The following is a 23851-nucleotide window of genomic DNA, read 5'->3' on the forward strand; positions in this document are numbered from 1 at the left end:
TGTCCTTGGCGCCAAGATGGAGGTTGACAACTACTGCCTACCTGTAGTCACTTAAGGATAATTTCTGATTCTTTTTTTGGTTATGATCTCTGTGTTATTTTACAAGTAGATCTATTGGCTTTGGAGCATGAACAAAGACTTCAGAATCTTTGTGCTTGGGAATCAACAAAAACATGTAATCATGTATAACTGATAGTCATAGCTCCTACACGGGATGGGAATGAACTCTAATAGGAATATAATGAGACAGAAAAGAACAGATTGTATATCTAATTCTTGATTAGAATAAAACTTCAGGGAAAGCCCTCTGCATTCTGCCAATTGAACTATTTCGCCTCAGAGTGTGAATACACTGGAGGTGGTAAAGCTGCCAGGAGAAGGAAGGATAAAAGCCAGCAGCAGAGCACAGGCAGACTTACACAGTGACTTCAGAGAGTTGCTCCTTAGTGAGGTTCAGAGGATGGTTTACAGCAGTGATCCCATATTCCTCAGGGTCTTGGCCAGTCCGCAGGTTAGCTCTAAGGATTGCATTATTGGCTACATTAAGGAAACTAACCATAGCATGCCAGCCTTTATTGTTAAACCACACCTAAAAGAGTCAGAAAGCACAGATTCATTTAAGAAGCCTTCATTAATAACCCTGAGCTGCAGGAGAAAACTTGGCTGCCTTTGATCTACTTTGGTGGACACTGTCAGCAGGCAAGAATCCAGCACCAGGAATTCATAGCTCCTAGGCACAGTCCAGCAGGAGGAGCTCACATACTATGCTTTTAAAAGGGTTGGACAACCACTGTCAAGGGATTTTATAGAAGCACATTTTAAAATTTAGCAGAATGTGTCCTACTCAGAAGTATTTAGGACAGCAAGAACATGGTTAAAAAAGTCTCACATTAGAAATAACTTTGCTAACCCTGTATCCCATGTTACTTATAATAAGTATAGTATTTCAGCTCTTCTTGCATCTAAAAATGCCACTAGCAATATTCTCAAAATCTGAAGCCTATGTCAAGAAAGACTGTGAGTTAGCAGACTACTTCCAGCAAATACCTTAATATTATCTTCAGTTTCCATGTATGTAAGGAAATTAGAAATTTCTTTAGCAGCAGCCAGTGAAGTTTTTCCCTAAAATAAAAAAGAGAAGGCTAAAGATCAGTTGTCTGGGTGAAATCCAGTGCTGCAGGTTTTCAGCTTTATAACAATTCTTAAGTAAGGGGACAAAAAAAAAAAAAAAAAAAAAAAATCTTGCTTACTCCTGTCACATTCATCATTCGGCCAAGATCACTTAAAAAATTGACAACTTGATCTCCAGAAACATGAAGGACTGGGAGCCTTCCTCCTATAGAAATTCCTCCATATCTAACAAAGAGAACAGAATAACTAGTCACTTGTACCACAGACCCAAAACTCTATACATTGATGGAAATACTAAAAATCCACTTAATATAAGTTTGATTTCTATACATCACATAATTAATGTATAACAATCTCTTTCTAACAGGTTGTATTAGGTCTTTATAGGGCTTACAAATAATAGAAGTTCTAACAGTTTCTGAGGGGTTCATGCTAGGATCCCAAGAAAATTATTATTTAGATACAAGACTTGGAAAAAACAGTTCTTTCTACAGTGCAAAATCTTTAAATCAAGATAATTGAGATATAACTGTTTGAACAGCATGGAGGACTGAGGACAGCATGGACCTCAGTTAAAATGTCAGTTGCCCTGTGAGAAGCAGGTATTCAGCAATGCTGGTGCCAGCCAATACTCCATAATAATAAATGTTATTGCATGAGATGAACCAAAGTAAAATCCTATAGAAAGTAATGTTTGCACATGAACAAGCAGATATTCCGTGAAGGAAGTCAGTCATCTGGCTGCCACCTTTGAAGTGAATTCCTACTGCTGCTGAAAAACTAAGTATGTATGTTCTTCAGGCTAATCAGTCATCTTTTTAAGTTTAGTATCTGCAGTGTAGACATCATACTGGAGTTAGCTGATGCCTCTACATAAGCATGGAGCACTAGTGGAATCTGTTTTATAACTACTACGCATATTCAGACCAGGGATGAGGTGTCATGGTTGTTACTTCTGTATTTGATAGGCTGGCATCTAGTTTCATCTTACCCAGGTCTTTTTTTTGGAGGGTTTATATTTTTCTACTGCACTTTGAAAGAGTGGCACCAGAGCACTATTGCAATGTAGTACAGTCTTGTATTGTAACTTTCCATCACCCAGATCCCATTAGTCTGACTCTTGCAGATAATAAAACTGTGATAGTTCCATTGTGTGGCTCTGGCCTTCATCCTTGTGGGGGTAGTCCAAACAAATATAACCCCTTGTCTTTATAAAACCCTTGCTGACCCCCAACTTGTTTCCCACTGAAGCCATCTCTTTGTTCTATACTATCTGCCACAATTCCCCTTGGCCATTCAGAGAAACATTGCGAGGCTCCATGGATAAACAGAAATTCATTGTTCCTTTATTTACCACCATAATTTGTGAACTGGTTTCTTACCTTTGTTCATTGACCCAGTATTTGCTCTTCAAGCTGAAACAGACAAAAAGATCCTGTCTCTTAAGGCACCGAACCAAAGTTGATGGTATTGTCAGGCTTTAATGGAAATGAAAGGTGAATTCCTATTACTTTGAGTTGTGGGGTTGTCAGGACATTTGGTATTCCCTGCAGTGGGTTTTTGTTTTTTTGTTTTGTTTTGTTTTCTGACATGATTCATCTCCAGCTCATACAGAGATAAGCAAGATTTCTAAAGTGACGCATACTGGCTCTATCCTAAATCCATAATGAATTGATTTTAGAAGATGTAGCTAAAGCAATTATGACGTGCTAAGAGGAATTAGTCAAAGGCAGCCAGCACATAGTTAATATAATGGAAATTCAAAGAACTCTGCTGGGAATTGAAAAGGTAGCAAGGCCTGAATCAAAAATAATAGGTCATGGACACTGCACAGCTAATTACCATGCACAATGCTCAGGCAAGCTGAGGAGCTATCAGTAGGATAGATGTATATATGTAACATAGTCCTCTGGCTCTTTAGCACTTCTGGGAAAGAAGTGATAATTAAGTCAGGCAGGTGGTCATGCTGGTGTGGCTACAGTTCTTCAGGAACACAAACTAGTATCTCTGTAAGGCAGTTCATCATGCTGTGCCGAGGCACCAGTTTTCTCACTATTGACACAGTTACCATTAACGTGGTATTCCATCAACATTGAAACTTAGCTCTGCCTATAACAGAGTACCCGATTATAAAAATAGGTATAATTAAAACAATTTAACTCCCCTGAAATGAGCATCTCCTAATTTTTACATCGGGAATATGGACATGATGCTCAAGTCTGCACAATACTGTGGCAAATCAGGTGCTATGTTATTATTAAATGAGAATTTCATGGCCAGGTACAAAATACCGCATGTGAAAAAACAAAAGAGAGATTCAAACCTACCTCCCTTTTATCAAAGTGGGATATGTTTTCACCAGAAAATCTGAAATATTTCTGCGGGTCAGATCTTGAAGAATTTCCGTGCTGTGCTGCACTCTCTAGAAAGAAAAGAAAACCTAATCAATCACAGTAAACTTTACAGTCTCTAAAGCTATTAAGTAAGTGTTTGTCAGGAAAATGGCAAAAGTAGCTTTGGTTCAGAAGAATTGCTCAGGTTCATATTATCACTGAAATGAGAGTAGGTCATTCACTTTCTAGCCCAAATTTCCTTACTTCACTAAGATTTCAGAAGAAATGATGAAATCACAGAAGTTTGCAATGCCTGACACAAAACAGTTGCACTTCACTTTGAAACTTGGCCCGAGTTATTTGCAACAAAGGCCAGGGTTGCTCAAGACCTTTTCTTCACTGTGAAAGAAAGAAGCTTTTCAAATAAATTGAGGTCCCAATGAAGATCAAGTAGTTTTCTGTGATTTAGCAAGTTGAAATAAAAATTAATATGAAAACTTCACCTTCACTAGTACGTTAGATACTTTGAATGAAAATTACTCTCTTTTTTATAATGAAAATGATGCCACATGAGGCCTTTGTGAGTCTTTTGCAAATATAGGGTCGCTGTGAAATGCAAGACTTCAAACTTGCTGAGTTTATCCCAAGGTAGAATATACTTTAAAAGGTTCCTGGGCAGTTTCAGAGGGCAAAGCTTGCAACCTGAAACGACCTAGTAATGACCTAGAAAGTAAGTCTAATGAACTTTACAGAAGTTCCTACATTTGTCCACACAGAGGCAGTACTGGATGACACAGAAGATATATGACAGATGTCTAGCTGATTCTAGACAATACAGAGGAAGACTAGTAGCATCCTCATAGTCCCTTCATTAAATGAGCTGTCTATGCTCAGACATACTTCACAATTATTTACATACTGTTGCTTCCCTGGAGACTTTCTTCCTGACAAGTTATATAAAATTATCATATCCTGCAAAATTATCAGGATAATATTATAATAAACACATTTTCCTTAGAGGACTAGAATCCCCACAAACAAACAAACAAATTAATTTTGCATCCTACTTGGATTTGAAGTTTTAGACTAAATTTCCCTCTCAAATACAGTAGCATGCTATTAGCAAAATTCAACTTTGGCTATCCATTGGACAAGGATTACCTGGAAATCAGAAATAACTTGAGATGCTGTGAATAAGGTCAGAATATAACCTCTTTATTAATTTCTTTTTTTTTCCCTTCATAAACAGGAATTCTACAGATATTTAAAACAACTTTGTTTTGTTGTTTTGTGAATAGTGATAGAGAAACCAAAGCAAGCTGAATCAGTATTTTTGAGAGATTGTGTCATGGATTAGGATTCAGAAATTTATTAAGCTTGTGACATTACTGTTAAAACTAGAATTATTTTAGTCATTTGGCTAATGTGTGCAGCCTGGCAAACAAGAATATTAGAGTTGAATGGTGTGCATGGTGAGATATTAAATAGTGAGCTATTACTCTAAGAGTGGCTGCAGTTCTGTTTTCTTTAACTTGTTAGAAAAACATTTAGTAAATGTAAACACTAACAGGCTATAATTTTCCTTTGCTCTTCAAAAGAGCAAGCACATTTTATAAAGGGGACTACTAAGATTATTCATTGATAGGAACAGGTGGGAATGTAGCTCATCTCTTCTCCATACAGCATCAATGGTTATTAAATTATTCATCTTCATGCACATGCATAAAAACATTTGTTTTGCTAGCTTAGAACTTTCTTTCTAGAAATGGAACCAAAAGATAGGTAAAAAAAAATTATCTGGGGTTGACTCAATATTAATTTTTCCATTTTTAATGAGATGACCCCACCCCATGTTTTTCAAAATCGTTACTTTTTTTGTTCCTTCCTTTCTTCTTTCTCCCTCTTTCCCTTCCCTTCTTTAAGGAAAGGCAATCTTCTAAATAGAATTGTTCTCTGAGGCAAAAAAAAAATTAAGACTTTTTAAAAAATTATTTGATAAATTGTTAAAATTTTTGTGATTTTTTTCTATATGAAAAGTTTGCAATTTGGATGAAAATAGTAATGAAATGTCATTTAAATGTGCAAGATTTCCCAATACTTCTGAAACTGAATTCCAAATTCCAGCAATTCTTGCTCCCTTAAAAATGTACTCAATTCCTTCCATGTATGTTGCCATGGGAAGGTACTGGCACACTAATCCCCTTTCCAGCACTGCACTACAAAGATTTATGGCACAAGGACACAACCTGTGGTGGCGGGAGGCCTCCTGCGCCTGCAGGGCATTCTGGCAGCATAGTGAGTTTCTTGTGAGTGCTGCACTTGCAGGAAGGTGAAGGATTCTCAGGGCTCCACTTTTGGCTCAGCAGGAGGCTGCTTAGGTTAGGATGAACAGCAGGTGTGTTCCAGGCAGTTGGCATATTATTGCATGGGTAATTCCTGTGTAGAGGAACAGACTCTTTAAGCTGTGCAGAGATACAGTTCATGAGAGCTTACAAATCCACAAAATCACAACACTCTCACCAGACGTTCTCCTCTCAGCCCTTGTGGCGTGAGTTACAAATAAGAACAACGTTTTAGAGTACTCAGTAAACATGAATAAATATAATCTCTCCCCACATCTCTGCCAAGTTTACTGTCTTCAGCTTGCAGATAGGACACTGAAGGAACAAGGGGACTGTGTTTGACCCAGTAGTAGACATATCTTTGTGAAGAAACTATCCCTTTCCTTGCTTATGCAGAATCTTTTATCTATTTTTTTTATGTTTCCTCTTTATCCCTGCTGTACCAGGCAGAGGAGAAGAAGGGGAAGAAAGAGGAGAGGACAGCCAGAAAAATCAAGCTGCCGGATATCATGACTGGGAGAGAGGCAGGAGAAAAGGAACAAATGGCAACGTATAGCATGCCAGTGACAAATGCCCCCAAAGCAGGACTCACAGGCAGGGTAAGTGGATAGGACAACAAATGTTAAAGTAAGAGCTCTACTAACATTGTCCTCACTTCAGAGTGAGAATAGCTTCAAATCATTGAGACTGTCCTATTGCTACTTCACAATCTAAGCAACTGCTGAAGCTATTGCTTCCAAACACACTAGTGGCAACAGGAGGAACCTGAGGGGACTCACACGTGAAAAATGTCAGGGAAGCTGTGAAGATTTGGATCTGAGCCCACTGGCCTACTGACATAAATTTCAAGGTTGCTTAATTGTCAATACAAGGCTACATGAGCTGGTTTCCAGCTAGTCACATTGAGCCCTGTGAATCATTCTTAATCCAGTAGCATTGGTTATCTTGCTGTTTGTTTGTTACTTTTGACCTGAATTATTGCCAACAATATATCTGAAGCATTGGCTCTAATGAAAAGCCAAGCCAATTCATTCTTGTTTCACTACAAGTTCCACTAGTAATTCCCTGCTAGAATCTCATTCAAGAGAGATTAGCTAGCTACTTACGGAAGAAGCTGATTCTTCATGCAGCGATTTCCAAATCCTGGTTTATTCAAGAAAGCATCAGTGAGGGAGGTCATTTGCTCACTGCCAGGACGCTCATTGCTAAGTGAATAAGAAAGGACTTCATAAATTTTTTTTTCAAACTATTGTACTGGAATACACATGGCAACTGGTGAAGGACAGCCATATGGTAGAACCAACTGCCCCCCTCCAAATGCTAATAATGCAATTATTTTAGTTATTTATGCAAAACCCCAGAACCTTCCAAGATAGTTAACAGGCTAAAGCAATGGTCCTTTTCTCCTAATATTAAAGGATGACTTCCGACATAGTCCTATAGCAATATTCTCCAAAAAAGCTTGAATCCACATTTCTACCCTCTCCGCCCTGTCACACTCAGTAATAAGATGAAAAACATATTCCGCATCTTCATTTGCTGAGGCCAAAGAGACAATGCTGCTAATAGTGAAGCATCTGCAACTAACAACCTAATAACATTAGACTACAGAATATTGCTAGTGCCAAGTGTTATACAAGTATGAATATCAAACTGCTCCAACACACTACCATATGTAAATTAAATTAAAGATTCATGTGAATTTTCAGTATGAAACTCTAGTAAAATGCTTCAGAATTATTGCCTTCAGTTTTGTTGCTTTCTGCTAGTTGTGATCTAGTCTAGGACTTAAACGCTTTTTATAAATTTCCTCTGCATTGCATATGTTTTTAATGGGTGCAAGTTCAGCTTTGGAATACGTGGAAGTGAAGGTGAAGCAAGTATTCAGGAGAGCAGAGAGGAATTGTGCAGTGATCTGGAAAGAACAGAACTGAAGCTTCTATGAACAATGAAAGGAGACAAAGTGCTAGTGGACAAAAAAAATTCAGACCCAGCCAAAGGATACTGTGTGGGGAGAAACTGCTAAGCAGCAGCATTAATAAAACCTAAGAGTCTCTGCTTTTATCTTGTTTCCATAACTTTGCCCAAATACTGTACTAACTATAAATAAATCTACCACAGGTCAGCAGGTAGGCTTGAATCTCATTGTTCTCTAAGATTATGAATACAGCAGTAGTTCAATGGCATATCAGAAATGGTCAAATTTCTTACTGTCCTGGATCTCCTGTTAGGCAGGACATAACTTTGTAAGTGTTAAGCCCATGAATTCAGGTAGGAAGAGGAAAGTACCAAAGATAGCAAGATATTTGAAGGACTATTGGTTATTTTCTACTTGCTGTATCTTCCACTTGCATCAATTTCATGCTATTTTAAATCTGCCAATTCCAATGGAGTGAATCCTTTTTTATACCACATAGAGTGAGAAACGCCCAGTAAGACAGGGCCCCGTGATCCTAAATGCTAGGAAGGAAAGGTTGTATATATGGCAGATGTACTTTTACTCAGTGATTCCTCTTACCTGAAGAAAGTAAACTGTTGTCCATAGATCCAAGGGTGTAAGGTTAAGGCAGGATATTCTCCAAACGGAGGAATAATGACTGAAAGTATTAAAGACAGCAACACAAAACTAGCAGGGAGAACAATCTGCAGGGAACATGAAAACATCACACTAGGTTATTAGACATAATATATTAGAGTGACACTGTACACACCTCATAATATATACAAACAAAGGAGGGACAGCAGGAGCACACAGATCAGATCTAGTTTAGCTCCTGAACACCAACAATTTAATTTCAATTGCTTTCAGTTAAGATTCTGGTTGTCACAGAAATGTATTAGGTTAAAAATAAAATACTGTGCTAGTAGTGATTGAATCATGAACTTGGACTCTAGGCAGAAAGAAATAGAATACGAGGCAGAAGAGTTGGAATCATAATTAGAACAGTTAGGGACCATTACATTACATTGTTACCCATTTGCAACACCTCTGTTGCTTTGTATAGAGACATTGCTGGGAAAGACAGTGTTGAGAATGTTGTGGGAAAGAGTCAAGAACAGCAAAAGTCAGGCAATACCTGGGCTAGGAAGTCCTTGTGGCTGCGGGAGGCATGGTGGAACCGTTTGATGAGCAGTGCTTTGATCTGCTGACATACAAGCTGAAAACCTTTATACTGTCGGGACCCTTTGCCTTCATTTTGATCTCCTGCTACGCCTGCTGGCATTCGAGAAGCGTCATTAGTTTTCAGTGCAGTTTGTTCAGCTGGTTTGTTCTCAGTAGAAGTTTTGCCAAGAGTAGAACCATTTTCTTGAGTGTATCCTAGGTTAAGATGAAAAGGGGCAGAGAAGACACCTTATCCTCCATATATGAGGGTAGCATAAACATTTTAATGAGCTCCGGATTTTACCAACTGTATATATCACATCACCAGATTGCTTTAATTACAACCGTTGCACTGTGGCTATATCTAGTAGCATCATATAGGTTAACACTCCTCTTACTCAGCAGGATGAACAAGTTAATTATGTACGTAGTTTATGAACTAATGGTCAGCAAAGTACTTTTATAAAACTACTAAAACCATTGACATCTGGAGGCCTGACACTCTACTTTTATTTACATAGTTAAGAACCTGATCCAATCTAAATAAAAGTCTTTCTGCTGACTTAATCTCATTTTTCAGATATCATGTCAGGCCCCCAAAACAGGTATTTGCTGAACAAATTTATTTTGGCAAGAACACCATACAAAGACTGAAAGTTCTGAGGCTCCTCTTTACTTGGCGTTCAGAATACAGAACAGTCCCAAGAAAAGTTTATCAGATACTGATTCATGGATCCATACCTGCTTTTTGCATTCCAGGGTCAACTTCTGCTGTGACCTTTAAGAAAACCTGCCATAGACAAACACATCTCCTGGTTAGGAATAGAACAGGTACAATAACCTGACCTCTGGAACACTATACATTATCCTTTAACGTAACAGAAAAAAATTTAGATACATTTTCAGTACTCCTGCTTATTACACAATCAGAGGTCTCTTATGAAGTACATAAAAAAAATAAAGAAACGAATAAACTGAGATACAAAGAAAGACAGATTTCAGGCTAATGAGTCATGTTCCACAAGGCTAACATGAAGTAAGGCTTGGATCCTTTCTCTACACCCATCCCAAAGACTTTCTGAGTATGCCACAGCATATGTGACTAGGTTTTGAAGAAGATATTAGGAATTAGTAAGATTACCTGTTTAAGAACAGGAACTGTCTCAGAAAACATTTTGGGGACTGATTATAAGATCAGCAGATATTTTAATGTCTGTTACCTCTTCAAGTGGTGTGTCTGAAACTCCAAAACTGCTGAGTCCCAAGTCATCCAATGTTTCCTCCAGTTCTCTGAAGAGACTGGCATAAGATCGCTGTTTAAAGTGTTTATTGGGCAAAAGGTAAATGAGTTCCTGACCAATGCTTTCAATTAATTTTGCTTCTGGGATATGATGATGAATTACTTCTGCTAGCTCATTCAGATCTCCTGTGAAAAGTCAAAACAGTGTTCAAAGAATGAATATTTAACCATGCTAAGCATGATTCAAAAGCTGTTGTTTGCACTATACAAAAGGGGACTGCTCTATTACATAACTCACATATATCTCAGTTAATTCTATTATAGACTGGGCTATGTTGCTAATTATACTCTGGAACTATGTAGCAGGAAACTATTTCAGGTCTGTTAATAAAGCACAACAAAATCTTCAGGAATATCTACTTAATTTCTTTTCTTAATGTAGAAAAGCCAAAATGACTTTTTCTGAGAAAGCCAGTTTCCTTTGCTCTAAATATGCTTTAGTTTTCATTAAAAAATTACACACTTTGGTGCAGAGCAGTTCAAAACTCAGTCTATACTTCTAAAGCACACAAACTTCCAGTTCATCATCTGTACCTGAGACCACATATACATAAAAAAGGAGCAATGGTAAGCCAAACCACAAAGAAACCTTATCAAATCCATGTTACAATATACATGTTAGACACAAGTACTGAAGAAGTGGGCCTCAGCAGCACTGATCTGTAAAATGAGATTACAGCATAACAGGGGACATAGCTATGTGCTGGAATGCTGAATCACCCCACTTCTTACCATCCACTTCCTGCTCTGGAGCTCCTTCTTTGTCACTGCGTGCACAGCTGGAGCAGGAGCAGGAGCACTGAGATCCGCAGCTACAAAGCGACTAGCATGGACAAGCAACAGATACAAAGATGAAAGTTCTTCAGTTGCATGCAAAACAGGATGTAAGAGTTGTCAGCCTTTGAACAGCTTGAGTCAGTGAAAAATACGTCATAACTGGAGCATCTTGAACATATTATACTGAAAGTCAGCTGAGGACTGGATTAAGCAACGCAAAAAACATAAATCCACCTGCACAAAGCATATCCGTCAGTTCTACATTGCATGCAAAATACCTGGGAAATGCGATCAGCAGTTGCCATGACTATACAGATCATGTTGCTACTAAGACTGGAAGCACTACTAACAGCAGAAAGAATCCAGATCCTTACTTTTCAAGCTATGCGATGCTGGTTTAGCTATGGGTAAATGTAGACTCTTCCAGTGTCTGTGCTAGTTACTAGACTACACCATGTTTACAACTAGTGTGCTGCAAAAGCAAGCATCAGAAAGACCTGTATATGGACAAAGGTAACTTGATTGGTAAAAGTTTAGACATACTTAACTGATGAGAATGAACTATAGACCACTGAGGGCTTCATATTCACCTATTATTTTCACCTGTCTGGCTGACTATATATATATATATATATATATATATATATATATATATATATATATATATACACACACACACATCCAGAGAAGATTTTTCAGAGACTCATATATCCATATAATTTCATGAAGTGTCATCAAATTTTCTCATTACTTTCTTCATTTTGAAATCAATTTTGTACACAGCCTCAAGCAGCACTTAACTGCTTTCTACCTTGGTGCAGTGCATGAATACGCGTAAGTATTTTTCAGATCACGTGTGCAGGGAGGGAACTACATACTTACTGTAGCCCTTCCAATTCTGGTGTTTTTCATCTTGCGAACAAGAGTGAGATAAAAACCAGACCCAAAACAGTTCTTTAGGAATACAGGAGAGCCTGAGCAGAAGAGTTTCCCTTGGGATATGATGGCTACTCTGTCTCCAAGGATGTCTGCCTCATCCATGTGATGGGTTGAGAGGATGATGGTTCTGCCTAGAAAGAACAAGGAGGAAAGTTCAAGGCATGGAGTCTCTCTCAAACTCAAAACTGTGGTTAGTTTTTTGGCAATTAATGCAGGGTTTTCTCTGCACCAGAGCCAAGTCCCAGGTTTGCCACATCCATAGGTGTCTGTTCAAAGAATCTTGTTGTATTCATATCCCACTACTCATGACAGTTTACACAGCAGGCACATGCTGCATCTATAACAGGTTTTAAAACAAAACAAAACAAAACAATTTCTACTCTCAAACCTGTTACCTGAGCGATACTTCAGCAAAAGATCCCAGATAGACCGTCTGGAATATGGATCAACTCCAGAAGTGGGCTCATCCAAGACTACCACTTTTGCTTCACCCACAAAAGCAATGGCAACGGACAGTTTCCTTTGCATTCCACCTACCAGAGGACAGACACATCCAGGAATCTGAGATAAGTTACATAAGTGCAGGGATGTAATTAACACTGCTTTTCAGTATGAGGACAAACTGATACATGTGAAACAAAACCCATCCTCGCACAAATATTTCTGCAAAGTTAAATCAATAGTCACATTTTTCTTCTGAAGTTCAGAACAGCTTTTTCAAACCTTTGTTATTTTTTTAAATATATTTTTTCATCTATGCATTGCATTTTCTGCTTCTTGCCAGAAGCAAAAGCAGGAAGATAGCAGATTTTTATGTTCTCAGGTGAAACTAGCCAACTTTTATAGTTGCAATCAGGACAAACTAATATAAGAACACCTGACTGTTTATTCAAATGAGCTGTTGAATCTGAAAGTGAAATGTGTTCAAATGCACCATGTGGATTTGTACCTTTAGAATGAAAGAAATTACTCCTACCAAATAATATAGCATTATAGAGTACTGATCCAAACAGCGGAGCAGCATGATAGTATAATATTTGAGATAATAGAACAGTTTTTTTTCTTACATTGATTTATTTTTTTATATGCTCATTTAAAGTAACAGCTTTAAGTATATTTGAATTTGTTGTATATTTATAAGAAACAGAAGCTTTAGGGACAGGTTATGCCAGCTTTACTATTTGTACAGTCCCATTTAGTCTTTGGAGAGTAAAGACCTCCCCAGTGCACAGTGATGTGTCAGAATATGGCCTCAAACATGTAATTCAAACAATAATTGCCTGAAGACAAAGAAAAGGCAGCAGAAAAAGCGTCTTAGAACAATCCTGTGGGCACCTGACAAATTCTGAGCCTCTTCATTCCTTTTATGGGTGAGGCCCATGTCTTCTAGCATTGTTTCCAGCTCACTCTCAGCTTCATCCCTGGATCTCCCTTTCAGTTGAGAGTAAAACAAGATGTGCTCTGCTACAGTAAGGCTGTGAAATCAGACAGAAAGACACCAAGGCAATTTAAATGAATAAGCAGATTTTTTTCCCAAGCAACAATAAATTCACTCTAGCTTTATCTTGCTAAAGGAAGAGAGGCTGGTTTACCCTAAATCTGGATCACAGATCTTCTTTGGGATCAACACGATTCACTCAGATGTCATAGGCTCTTCCTCTGCCTTTTCAAAGCAGAACCTGCTACTAAAGGAACAGGTATAGCAGGCATCAAACTATCCACTTATGGGAATAAAATGGGAGCTAATGTAAGTAGCTGCATTATGGAAGACAGTCTGCTGTTGAGATGAACATAGGCTGCTGGCAGTGAAGCTGGAAATCACTTGCAAAGGTAGTAAATGGTTGGGTGGTAGTGCAAAATGGGTGCAAAAATACCCTGCTACTGCACTGTCTGCTCAGATTTTTTTTCTCTAGGAGGCCTAAATTACAGTGCATGAATCCCCAGGCTGAACTCCTGCAAACCCACACTGCAACAGAAAACACGAACACCAAGAGTACTGTCATTTTCCTTGGAAACTTCTTTGTTCCCACCTAAATGATGCAGGAGATTTCTACTGGAGAAGGGCAACACCTACCCCATCTGACTGTGAAGAGCTGGATATGTGCTTCTAAAACATATTTACTGCCAGCACAGTAAGAGAAAGAGACAACACAGACTTTGGGGATGTGTCAAGCATGCAGAGTGGGACCCTGTCCTGGTTTCAGCTGGGATAGAGTTAATTGTCTTCCTAGTAGCTGGTACGGTGCTATGTTTTGAGTTCAGTATGCGAAGAATGTTGAGAACACTGATGTTTTCAGTTGTTGCTAAGTAATGTTGAGTCTAAAGTCAAGGATTTTTCAGCTTCTCATGCCCAGCCAGCGAGAAAGCTGGGGGGGCACAAGAAGTTGGCACAGGACACAGCCAGGGCAGCTGACCCAAAGTGGCATAAATGGGGTATTACATACCATGTGACATCACATCTAGTATCAAACTGGGGGGAGTGGGGGCGGGGGGATTGCCGCTCAGGGAGTAGCTGGGTGTCGATCAGCAGGTGGTGAGCAATTGCAGTGTGCGTCATTTGTACATTCCAATCCTTTTATTATTACTGTTGTCATTTTATTAGTGTCATCATTATCATTATTAGTTTCTCCTTTTTTGTTCTATTAAACCGTTCTTATCTCAACCCACGAGTTTTACTTCTTTTCCTGATTTTCTCCCCCATCCCACTGGGTGGGGGGTGGAGTGAGTGAGTGGCCGCGTGGTGCTTAGTTGCTGGGTGGGGTTAAACCACGACAGACCCTTATTCTTAAAGCTAGTATAGAATGATACTTACTGATTGAATAAGATGTTGTACTGAGGGCACATGCCTAATCTGTGCCGTATGGAGTCCATGTGAGTCTGAATATCCAGACCGCCAATCAGCACAGTTCCAGAGGTAGGTGGGAAGAGGCCTGTCAGTATCGACCTGGGAAAATAAAATGAGGAAACTCCCACTCTCCTATCTTTCTGTGCCTGATTAGAAAGATGCATTGCATGATTCCACTAGATGGAGCATGACGACTTCTTGGTATGGGCCTTGATGAAACAGTTCCAGTAAAAAGCACACATATAAATACTCTTGCCCTGCTACAGTGAGAATCTTGTGGATCTGCTAATGTAATTTTTGATACACCTGTCTGTATGGTTCTGGTCTGCATTAAAAAACTGTTTTAGTCAGCTACACTGTTTCAGAGTAGTTTGTTCAGCACATTACATCACCTCTATGTACAAATGGGTCTAAAATGAAGCTCGCTGTGACCAAGATAGAGAATAATGGTTTGAGGTCTCCAGTCGCACTGACTCATGCCCTACACCTTTATTTTCTGTAAAATGGAAGGGGGCTGAATGTTATGTTGCAAATAAGTGGAACCTGTTACTAGACTTGGATGAATAATAGATTTTTCAGTTCTGAAAACTTCAAAGCAATAGAAATTTTTGTCTTTATCAGGAGAATAGAAAAACAAGTTTACAAAACATTTCAGCATATTAGAATGCTTTTATTTTGGGTCGAACATATTTATTGCGGAACAATTAAAAAATTAAAAGGCAATTTAAAGTGCATTTGAAATAAGTGTCTTTTTGAATTAAAAAAGCTTAAAAATCTACTAGGAAAAATCATAATGAAACACTTCAGTTCTTTCAACATTTGGTGAAAGACTTTGTCACAGACTCATGAAATATGTTGTTCACCAATTAATCCTACTTTGCCAAATAAAGTTCTGTATAAAGAAAATTAAACATACCTGAAGTCCAGCTTCCTGAGACATTAGGGTTCTAGGACTAGAGGAACATTTTAATCTGGACATGGATCTTGCATATATGTAACCATTTTTGTCTAAAGAGAGCCTATATTTTATACTGCTTTGCACACAGACCAAAAACCGTGACTGACTTAAAGCCAGTTAGAGAAACCAAGAACATATGGAGTGTGGTGGCTTTCAAATCTTCAGATCTTTCAGCCAGAAGATCCTTCTCCTTCATTACCTATCAGGAGTTTGGCCATGGGAAATGAATTCTGGGGAAAAGAATTGCTTCCTTCTCTCTAGACTTTCACTTGTTTTTGTCATGCATTGCCTCCCTCCCAGGGCTTTAGCTCATCCAGGATATCTTCTCTTTCCCTAGGGGCAGCATTTCCCTGTCTGGAAAAAGCTTGATGTTGTGCGTCAATCTAGCTGCAGGGGTGGTAGAGAGACAAGGGAAGAGTCAAAAGAGAAGACTGCTCCTCAGGGCAGAGCAACAGAGGACTGCCCTGGATTTGTTTTTTCTGAAATACAGACTTACATGGTCGTTGTCTTTCCTGCTCCATTGTGACCGAGGAAGGCTGTGATCTGGCCCTCATAAAAAGTAATATTCATCCCATCTATTGCTGGCTTGGGCCTGTTTGCAAAAATCTTCACCAGGTTCTGAATGCATACTCCTGGAATCAATCCTGTTGGCTCAGGCTCAAAGAAGGTATTTACTTGAAAGACAAGAAATCAAGAATGAAAAAAGAATAAAAGCACATGTTTTAATCCCAGTTCCAATGATGACACATGAATAAGTGCAGAAGCAACAGCACATACCCAGTAAAATACAGCATCACGTGCCAGAGCCAGATTCTCCAGTCACACCAGTACCAAAGTGAGGCAAGATTTCTAACTGCAGTACAATTTATTTAGATTCATCCATGTATCAATCACAGGAGAAGCAAAGCCCCGAATCATAATGGTCTGTGGAGAGGTAACTCATTGGATCAGGCAAAGCTGAACATGCTTTCTGTTTTCATTGTGTAGCAGGAAGATTATTTGGGATTGTTGACTGTAGATACTTAGATAGGCTGAGAGATTACATTAAACAAGCAGCAGGTTGCCTTTCTAGCCAGGCTGAAATCTGCCATTCAAATCATCTGCCCAGCTGTGCATTCTTTTACCATGACACTTTAAAAAAAACATTTTGCCTTTAATCCTGGTAGGTGAAATTTACCCCCTTGCTGAGGCCAGCTCAAGACTTAGGCAGTACCTAACATGAGCACTACATGGGATAGCTTTCTCTCAGGATTAAAAATGTATTATTGTAAATAGCAGGATGTTTTATTGCATCAGCTTCTAGACAAAACATACTTTGAAGTAAATTAAGCCCTTGGGCAATGTGAATTATGGGAGTTGAGAAATTTAAACTAAAGACCCTGTCCACTTTTGTTTACACAGAATGCTTAAGGCTTTGTAGGGAGGCTTGTTTTGCAATTGCAGTTTACTTAAATTGTTCAGTACCCAGCAGGCCTGTGTGGAGAGCAGCCAATGCCATCTGGGTGAAACCAGCCACACCTCCATCAGTGGCTTGTATGACTATCATTATAAACAATGCTCAGGAAAAAGTCCCAAATATGTTGTAGATGAGAGAGCTGTGTATACTACAGAGCAGCTGAAATAATTCATCTAGAATGGGTAGCATTACTTTAAATAAAATTATGTTTATGACAAACTTTTCGTTTGCTTTGTGAACAAATCTAAGTTTCCTTTTACCCTGCTGGGCCAAATACAAACATCCCTGTATTTACAAAAGTTCACACAGAGTCTGGCTAGATAGTTACACATATATTGGCAATTGAGGTACCATCCTTGGTTTAATGTGTATCATGAGCTCAATTCGTATTTGCCTATAAGACTCCCTGACAAGTTCTGAGGCAAATTCTTTGATGATCTCCCCCAGTATCTGCTTTGTATCACCTGAAGGACACTGGTGGAAGGTTGAGCTCCCTTTTTTTGTGATTCATATTTCTCCATTCTGATCCTATTCCCTCAGTGCAATTTTGGACCTTTTAGGTCTTTCTTCAGAGGTGGCAGCATTTGTGGGGGATGTGGATGGGGCTTTGGTGAAAGCTCTGCTTAAAACATATCAAGCAATTAGGACAGATTTACAGTGTGTCTGCCCTGCTCTACTAACCTGTGCTAATATAGGACTGCACTAGAGTTAAGCCATTAGAACTACTCTCCATTTCCCATCCCATTACTCTTACACAAAGCACTAGCTCTTACATGAAGCCCTTTTGGAAACTGTGTCCTTGAACCATACCAGATCTGCTCCTGGCTTCTCCGCATGTCTCCCAGTTCCTGGGTGGCTAGCTGAAAGGGAAGGCAGGCTTTTTTGTGCAGTGACAGGCAAAGCCCTTCCTCTGTGGCCATAGAGCAACTGGAACCTGGGAGCTGACGCATATAGCACCAGAAAGATAAGGCAGTACTAGGAGAAGACTGGCTGAAATAACCTTTGCCCTCTGCCTGTCTTTTTTTTCTTTTGAAGTCCTGTCCTGTTTCCATTCACCCTGAATGCATATTTTCAGTGCCTACGTGAGGAGCTCTGATGACCCCAGTTTTATCTCTAGTTTTTCAAGAGAGTCAGAGTGGGTTGAGAGCTGTCTGTAGTAGTTACTTCTGCTATAGAATCCACATGCATTCCTCTGAGCATCACATACAGAAAAGTCCTCTGGCTCTCTACAAAAGATGACACTGGGACTTGAAAACAAGGCAGGTCATTCAGGAATTCTTAGGTGGTGGCTAACGTCAGCATCAGAAAAGGCTGCAGACACACACAGAGAGCACTTCAGATAAATCCCTTTGAAACCAGCCTTTTCCTACAGATACAAGACACACTAAAGATAGGCAAAAAAAAAAGTGGGGGGAGGAGGACTAAGATGGAAGAACATTTCTCTCAGCATTAAGATTTTTACTAACGTCGTGGCTCTGTTTAATTCTACAAAGTCAATGTATATGTCTCTGAGGCTTCCCTCAGCATGAACACTAACTTGCCATAGAAACAGCCTGCATTTGCATGATAAAAAATAAGTTACAGAGCTCTTCTGAAAGGCAGCTCTCTTATTCATGGTGGCTAAAATAGTCTGAGGGATTGTGAATGTAGAGGAATCAGTAAGAGGGTAGCTGGGAGAGTCAGTGCCTCCCCTGAGCTTAGCTCTGGCAGTTGCATGCTATCCTCTGCAGCCTACTGGGCTCTTGTGGTTTAACTCCAGTCACTCCTACATCTAGTTTTTTATGAAGTACAATGAGTATAGTATCTCAGAAGTACTCAGGTTGCTCTCTCTCCTTACTATTAATTTCATCTTTGTCCTGGACATCTGTCTTAGGCTTCCCCTGCTCGCCGGGTTCTTTTTCTCGTTTGTGTTTACATTGTTTGTTTTTACCATCCTTCTCCCTCTGGTTGTCAGTCTTTTCTTCTGGCTTTTCAGGTTCTTCAGATTTCTTTGTTCTGCTTTCATTTTTTTCCCCTTCCACGGCCTTCTGATCCACACAGCCTTCTGACTCCAGACTTTTTTCTATATAAACCAAATGTAACCAAAATTTAATTAACCAAAATTTAATTTCCTCTTATCTTTAGAGGTGCTTTGAGGAAAAGGAGGTAGTCTAAAGCCTTGAGCTCTCCAAGAGCATTAATTATCAGGTTAGGAACACAGCACTCAAAAGCCATGTAGCTTAAAATCTGCTTCACAGGGTCAGGAACAGCTATTTAAGGAAGATGACTGACAATTTTGCAATTATAGACTCAGAGTAGAAGACCCTGACTAATATTAGGTACATGCTTTATATTTTGTCCATGCAGCTGTAGACCAAATTCTTCACCACATGGACAGAAAGGCCATACAAACATTTCCCAGACTTACAGAGAGTGAGAGGAAGAAAAACAAAATGAAAAGGTTAAATGAAAAGCAAACTCCTAAACTGCTACTTAGATTAAGAGACTAGGTGCAGGCCAGAATGCATGAGTTGGTGTTAACTTTTATACAATAATTTCTGGCTTTCCAGTTTGGTCTTAGACCTTGCTGCCATGAAGGAAAATACTCATATAAAACCACTAATGGGGACAGGCTTTAAGCAGGAAGAACAGTGATGTAAGAAGAGGGAGCCCCTGCAGGAACTGTTTACATAACACAAATTCAAGCCTGGAGTGCAACTAGCAAAATTGCAATTTATCAGATGGTCTAGGACTTAATTTTGTTGTGAAATTCCACTGTAACTTTCTGCTATAAGAAATTTTGGCCCATAAAACTGTATAAAATTACCTGGTGCACAAATAGCAACATAAACAAGTTCACCATGTCACCTAAAATGGCAAAGTGGGAGATACAAAAGTGCACTGATAGAAGTAAATTTTAAAAATATCAAGATAATTTACAAGTTTAGCTTTATTTTCAGCTGTGCATTTACATTATCCGATATTTTCTTATCCAGTTTTCTTCCCAACACATTAACCAGTCATGATAAATTAGGAAAATGCTTAATATTACCCTTGAAGGAAAGATAAGAGTTGAGAAAAGTTCTACAGTTCAAGTAAGCTGAGGCACTGAAGAGTCTTAGTTCTTCAACTAGGTAAGAATCACATGCCTCCTACAAAGGAATTAATCAGAGATGACCTTTCCAACTGTCCCTGCTTGAGAAAACCCAAGGCAATGTTTTGAAGAAGAAAGGATGAAATAAGTATCAGCACACTCAGGCTAGCTGACATAATAATGGAATAATTTAGATCAGAAGGGATTTCCAAAGATCTCCAGTTCAATCCTCAAAAAAATAGGGCCAAATCAGATTACAGTGACTATCTCCAAAAAATGAAGTTTTCACAACCTTTTTGAGAAACCTGTTCCAGTGTTCTAACTACCTTCAAAATAAATAATTTTTTTCTCATATTAAATCAGAATTCCTGTTTTCCAGCCTACATCCATTGCTTTTCATGCTTCCACTAGGCATATCTGAGAAGTCTAGCTCTATCTTAGCTTTCTCTCTTAAGGCTGAGCAGATCCAGCTCTCTCAGCATCTCCTCATATGTTATACACTCCAGCTCCTAATCAACTTGGTGGCTCTTTACTGAGCTCCCTCCGGTAACTCTATGTCTTTGTTTCAGTGAGGATCCCCAAACCGGACAACACGGTACACCACATGCAGCCTCACAAGTGCTGACTAGAAGGGAAGAATAACTTCCTCTGAACTGATGGCTATACTCTTGGCTAATAAAGTCCAGGATGCATCTGGTCTTCATAGCTACACAGGCACACTTGATGGCTCATGTTCAACATGTTATCAGCCAGACCTTTTCTACACAGCTGCCTGCCAGCCAGGTGGTGCCCAGTCTGTATTGTCCTGTGGAGTTATTCCATCCCAGACACAGTATTATGCATTTACTTTTGTTGAACTCCATGAGGTTCCTATAAAGCCAATTCTCCAGACAGTTGAGGTCCCTCTGAAGAGTTGCCCTGCACTCCACTGTTGCCTCCAATTTGGTACCTTCCACAAAGTTGCTTGTGGTGCCCTCTATCCCATCACTTAGGCTGTTAATAAAGTCCTTAAACAGTATTAAGTCCTTAAACAGTGTTAGACCCCTGCCACTAATAAGTGGTCCCCAGTTATGCTTTGTACTGCTGATCACAATCCTTTGGGCCCAACGGTTCAGTCAATTTTCTACCCACTTTAGTGTTTACTCAAGCAGCCTGTATCTCATCAATTTGGCTATCAGAATACTACGTGAATCCACCCTGAATCCCTTGCTAAAGTCAAGTTAAATGGCACCCACTGCTTTCCCTTTGTCCATTGATCCAGTCATCACAGAAGAAAATCAAACTGGTTAGGCAAGATTTGCTCTTGGTAAATCCACATTCATTATTTCCTATCACCTTGTCCTTCATGTTTTTGGGAATGGCTTCCAGAAGGATCTACCTCTTAATCTTACCAGGGACTGATAAGCATCAGCAGAACTAGGATGTGAGCTGTGGAAGGGACTGCAAGATTGCCTCATTTTTACCTCAACAGTGAACTGTTAGATCAGCTCAGTTATCTGATGTAATGTCACCTACAAAATAAACTCTAGGTTTCACTTAAGCAAAATGTTTTGTCTAGGTAATCAAAAAAAATGTTATTAAAAACTCATAAAATAAAAAAACTGGCAATAAAGTAAAAAAAAAAAACAAACCTGACCCACCTGAGCAACTGAATATTTCGGGGCTTTCAAGCCTTCTCACAACCTTTAATTTGAGTACTAAGAAATCATGAGTCTGCCTTGTGTTGGAAATAAATTAAAGAACACACAGAACTTATAAGGCATTAAGGTAACCAGAAAATGGATTTAATTTCTACTAAATTTTGGCTTAAACTAAATAAATAGGAAATGTTAAAATCCTGTAAGTAACTGTGCTCCAAATCTGAGATATTCAAAGGAGCTCTGGTGCAGGATACGCTGAAATTCCACAGAAAGTCAATAAGATGTAGTGGCTGACATCTGGGTCTTCGGAAATTTTCCATTCATCTACAAACATGCTCTAAGTTCTCCTTTGGCTCTTTCCTTCTCCTTCCTGGACAGTCAAATTCTAAGCTGGTGGGCAGCATTTGCAAAGCCAAAGGAGGTAACAGACTCCATAATGTCCAGATAAGCCTCTACCATTCTGAATACCCTCACAGCGAGTCTGAAGGAAAACCTGTTCATTCCCTCAGAATGCACCAAAAGGCAAAGCCTCTTCACAAAAAACAATGTTATAACCTCCTCTTTTCTGATCAAAACATGTGAGCAGTGAATGTATTATCAACATGTTCACAGAAAGAATTAACTCCCTTCTGGTTTATAGGTATCACCAAGATGAGACTGCCTTGTCAGCAGTCTGTCTGAGTTGATGAAGGGTAAGAATGGTAATGAGAAGACTGAAAAAATTATTTCTTCATCTGTCATTTTGATTGGTTTCACTGTTACCTTGCAAATTTAAGACAGATTTCAAAACACTACCTTCAGCAAGCCTCTATTCCAGACATTAATCATCAGTCTGCATTAACTCCTATTTAAATACAATCACCCACATGTTGTTCTTAACTACTCCAGTATAAATGCACAGAAAAAAAAAATCCACAAAAGCAGGACTTTTGCACTCATCCACTTTGGTCTAAGGGTGGCATAAATTTTGATCTTGCTTACAAACACAAAGTAAACAAACTTAAATTAGTGTCAAACTAGATAGAAAAGAATCAGGTTTAGAAAAATGGGGAAGCCTTAGCGTAAATAAGATCAACATTCTATTTCATTTTGGCTCATTTCACAAATGCTGTGTTGAGCAATAAGAACTCCTTGAATGTCTCAAAAGGTGTTGGTTAGAGAGTGGGGGTTTGATGTTGCTTGTTAACCCATGCTTTAAAGGCTCTCAGATGGAACAGTGACTCACCTCTAATAACTCCAATAATAGCAGGCCACTCAAAGTTCAAAGGCACCTGCTGAGATTCCCAGTGTATAGCTGGGTGTATTTGCACCAGCCCAGGTAATGGAAATGTTATGTAGTCACCTCTAAGCGGATCAGCGGTTTTGAAGTTATTTCTAAACACCAAAGTTTTAAAAGAACTTACCATCAGCAGTTGCTGTTTTCTCAGCTTTTGGGTTTCTAGAGCCAAGCCAGTAAGATTCCTGCACAGGGAAATACCAAGGCTGTGGTAGCCCATAGTCCCCTAAAACAAAAATAAGTAGGTAAAGTGCACTTCATAAACACATTCCTTGGTAGGCACAAATTTATCTAGGTAAACTCTGAGCTATAATTATAAACATTTGCAGTCCTAGTGTTGCATATCAGAAGGTCAAACCATCCACCAAGTACCTGACAGAACAGATTTTGTTTGCGGATTTTTTTTTTGCTTTTGGACAGGAGTAAAATATTCAGAAAATATGTGATCTGATTGGCCGTACCTTTTCTTAAGTAGAACGTGGTTTAATTACAGATTGAATCTACTCCCTACATGGGGACAATCTGAATCTTCACCAACCAGGCAGCAGCTGTCAAGGAACACCCTGACTACTTAAGATAGGATCCCAGCCTCACTCAGGGATTTTCTTCTAAGGCCCACTTAACACTCGAGAGTTGACATGAGTGAAAAGCTTATTATATTTACACTTAATACCCTGG

At 39.1% G+C, this 23851-nt stretch overlaps 1 protein-coding gene across 8 annotated transcripts in view; it reads right to left on the reverse strand.

The window, feature by feature from the left end:
* ABCA4 (ATP binding cassette subfamily A member 4) overlaps nt 1–23851 on the reverse strand; it is an 86270-nt gene that overhangs the window by 15116 nt on the left and 47303 nt on the right. For 6 of the 8 annotated variants that reach the window (XM_069789263.1, XM_069789259.1, XM_069789260.1 and 3 more), the window contains 19 exons: nt 23301–23399; nt 19022–19246; nt 16225–16402; nt 14738–14869; nt 13261–13400; nt 12321–12458; nt 11869–12056; nt 10942–11032; nt 10130–10335; nt 9651–9699; nt 8884–9125; nt 8325–8449; nt 6913–7011; nt 5711–5900; nt 3459–3553; nt 2514–2546; nt 1251–1356; nt 1048–1122; nt 420–589 (listed from right to left, as the gene is read on the reverse strand). In XM_069789263.1, coding sequence (XP_069645364.1) covers nt 420–589; nt 1048–1122; nt 1251–1356; nt 2514–2546; nt 3459–3553; nt 5711–5900; nt 6913–7011; nt 8325–8449; nt 8884–9125; nt 9651–9699; nt 10130–10335; nt 10942–11032; nt 11869–12056; nt 12321–12458; nt 13261–13400; nt 14738–14869; nt 16225–16402; nt 19022–19246; nt 23301–23399 — 2581 coding nt within the window. The remainder of the gene's footprint in view (nt 1–419; nt 590–1047; nt 1123–1250; nt 1357–2513; nt 2547–3458; nt 3554–5710; nt 5901–6912; nt 7012–8324; nt 8450–8883; nt 9126–9650; nt 9700–10129; nt 10336–10941; nt 11033–11868; nt 12057–12320; nt 12459–13260; nt 13401–14737; nt 14870–16224; nt 16403–19021; nt 19247–23300; nt 23400–23851) is intronic. The other 2 variants (XM_069789262.1, XM_069789264.1) reach the window with 2 other exon arrangements.

This window comes from Haliaeetus albicilla, chromosome 8 (genome assembly GCF_947461875.1).
Source record: "Haliaeetus albicilla chromosome 8, bHalAlb1.1, whole genome shotgun sequence".
In the NCBI taxonomy this organism is placed as follows: domain Eukaryota; kingdom Metazoa; phylum Chordata; class Aves; order Accipitriformes; family Accipitridae; genus Haliaeetus; species Haliaeetus albicilla.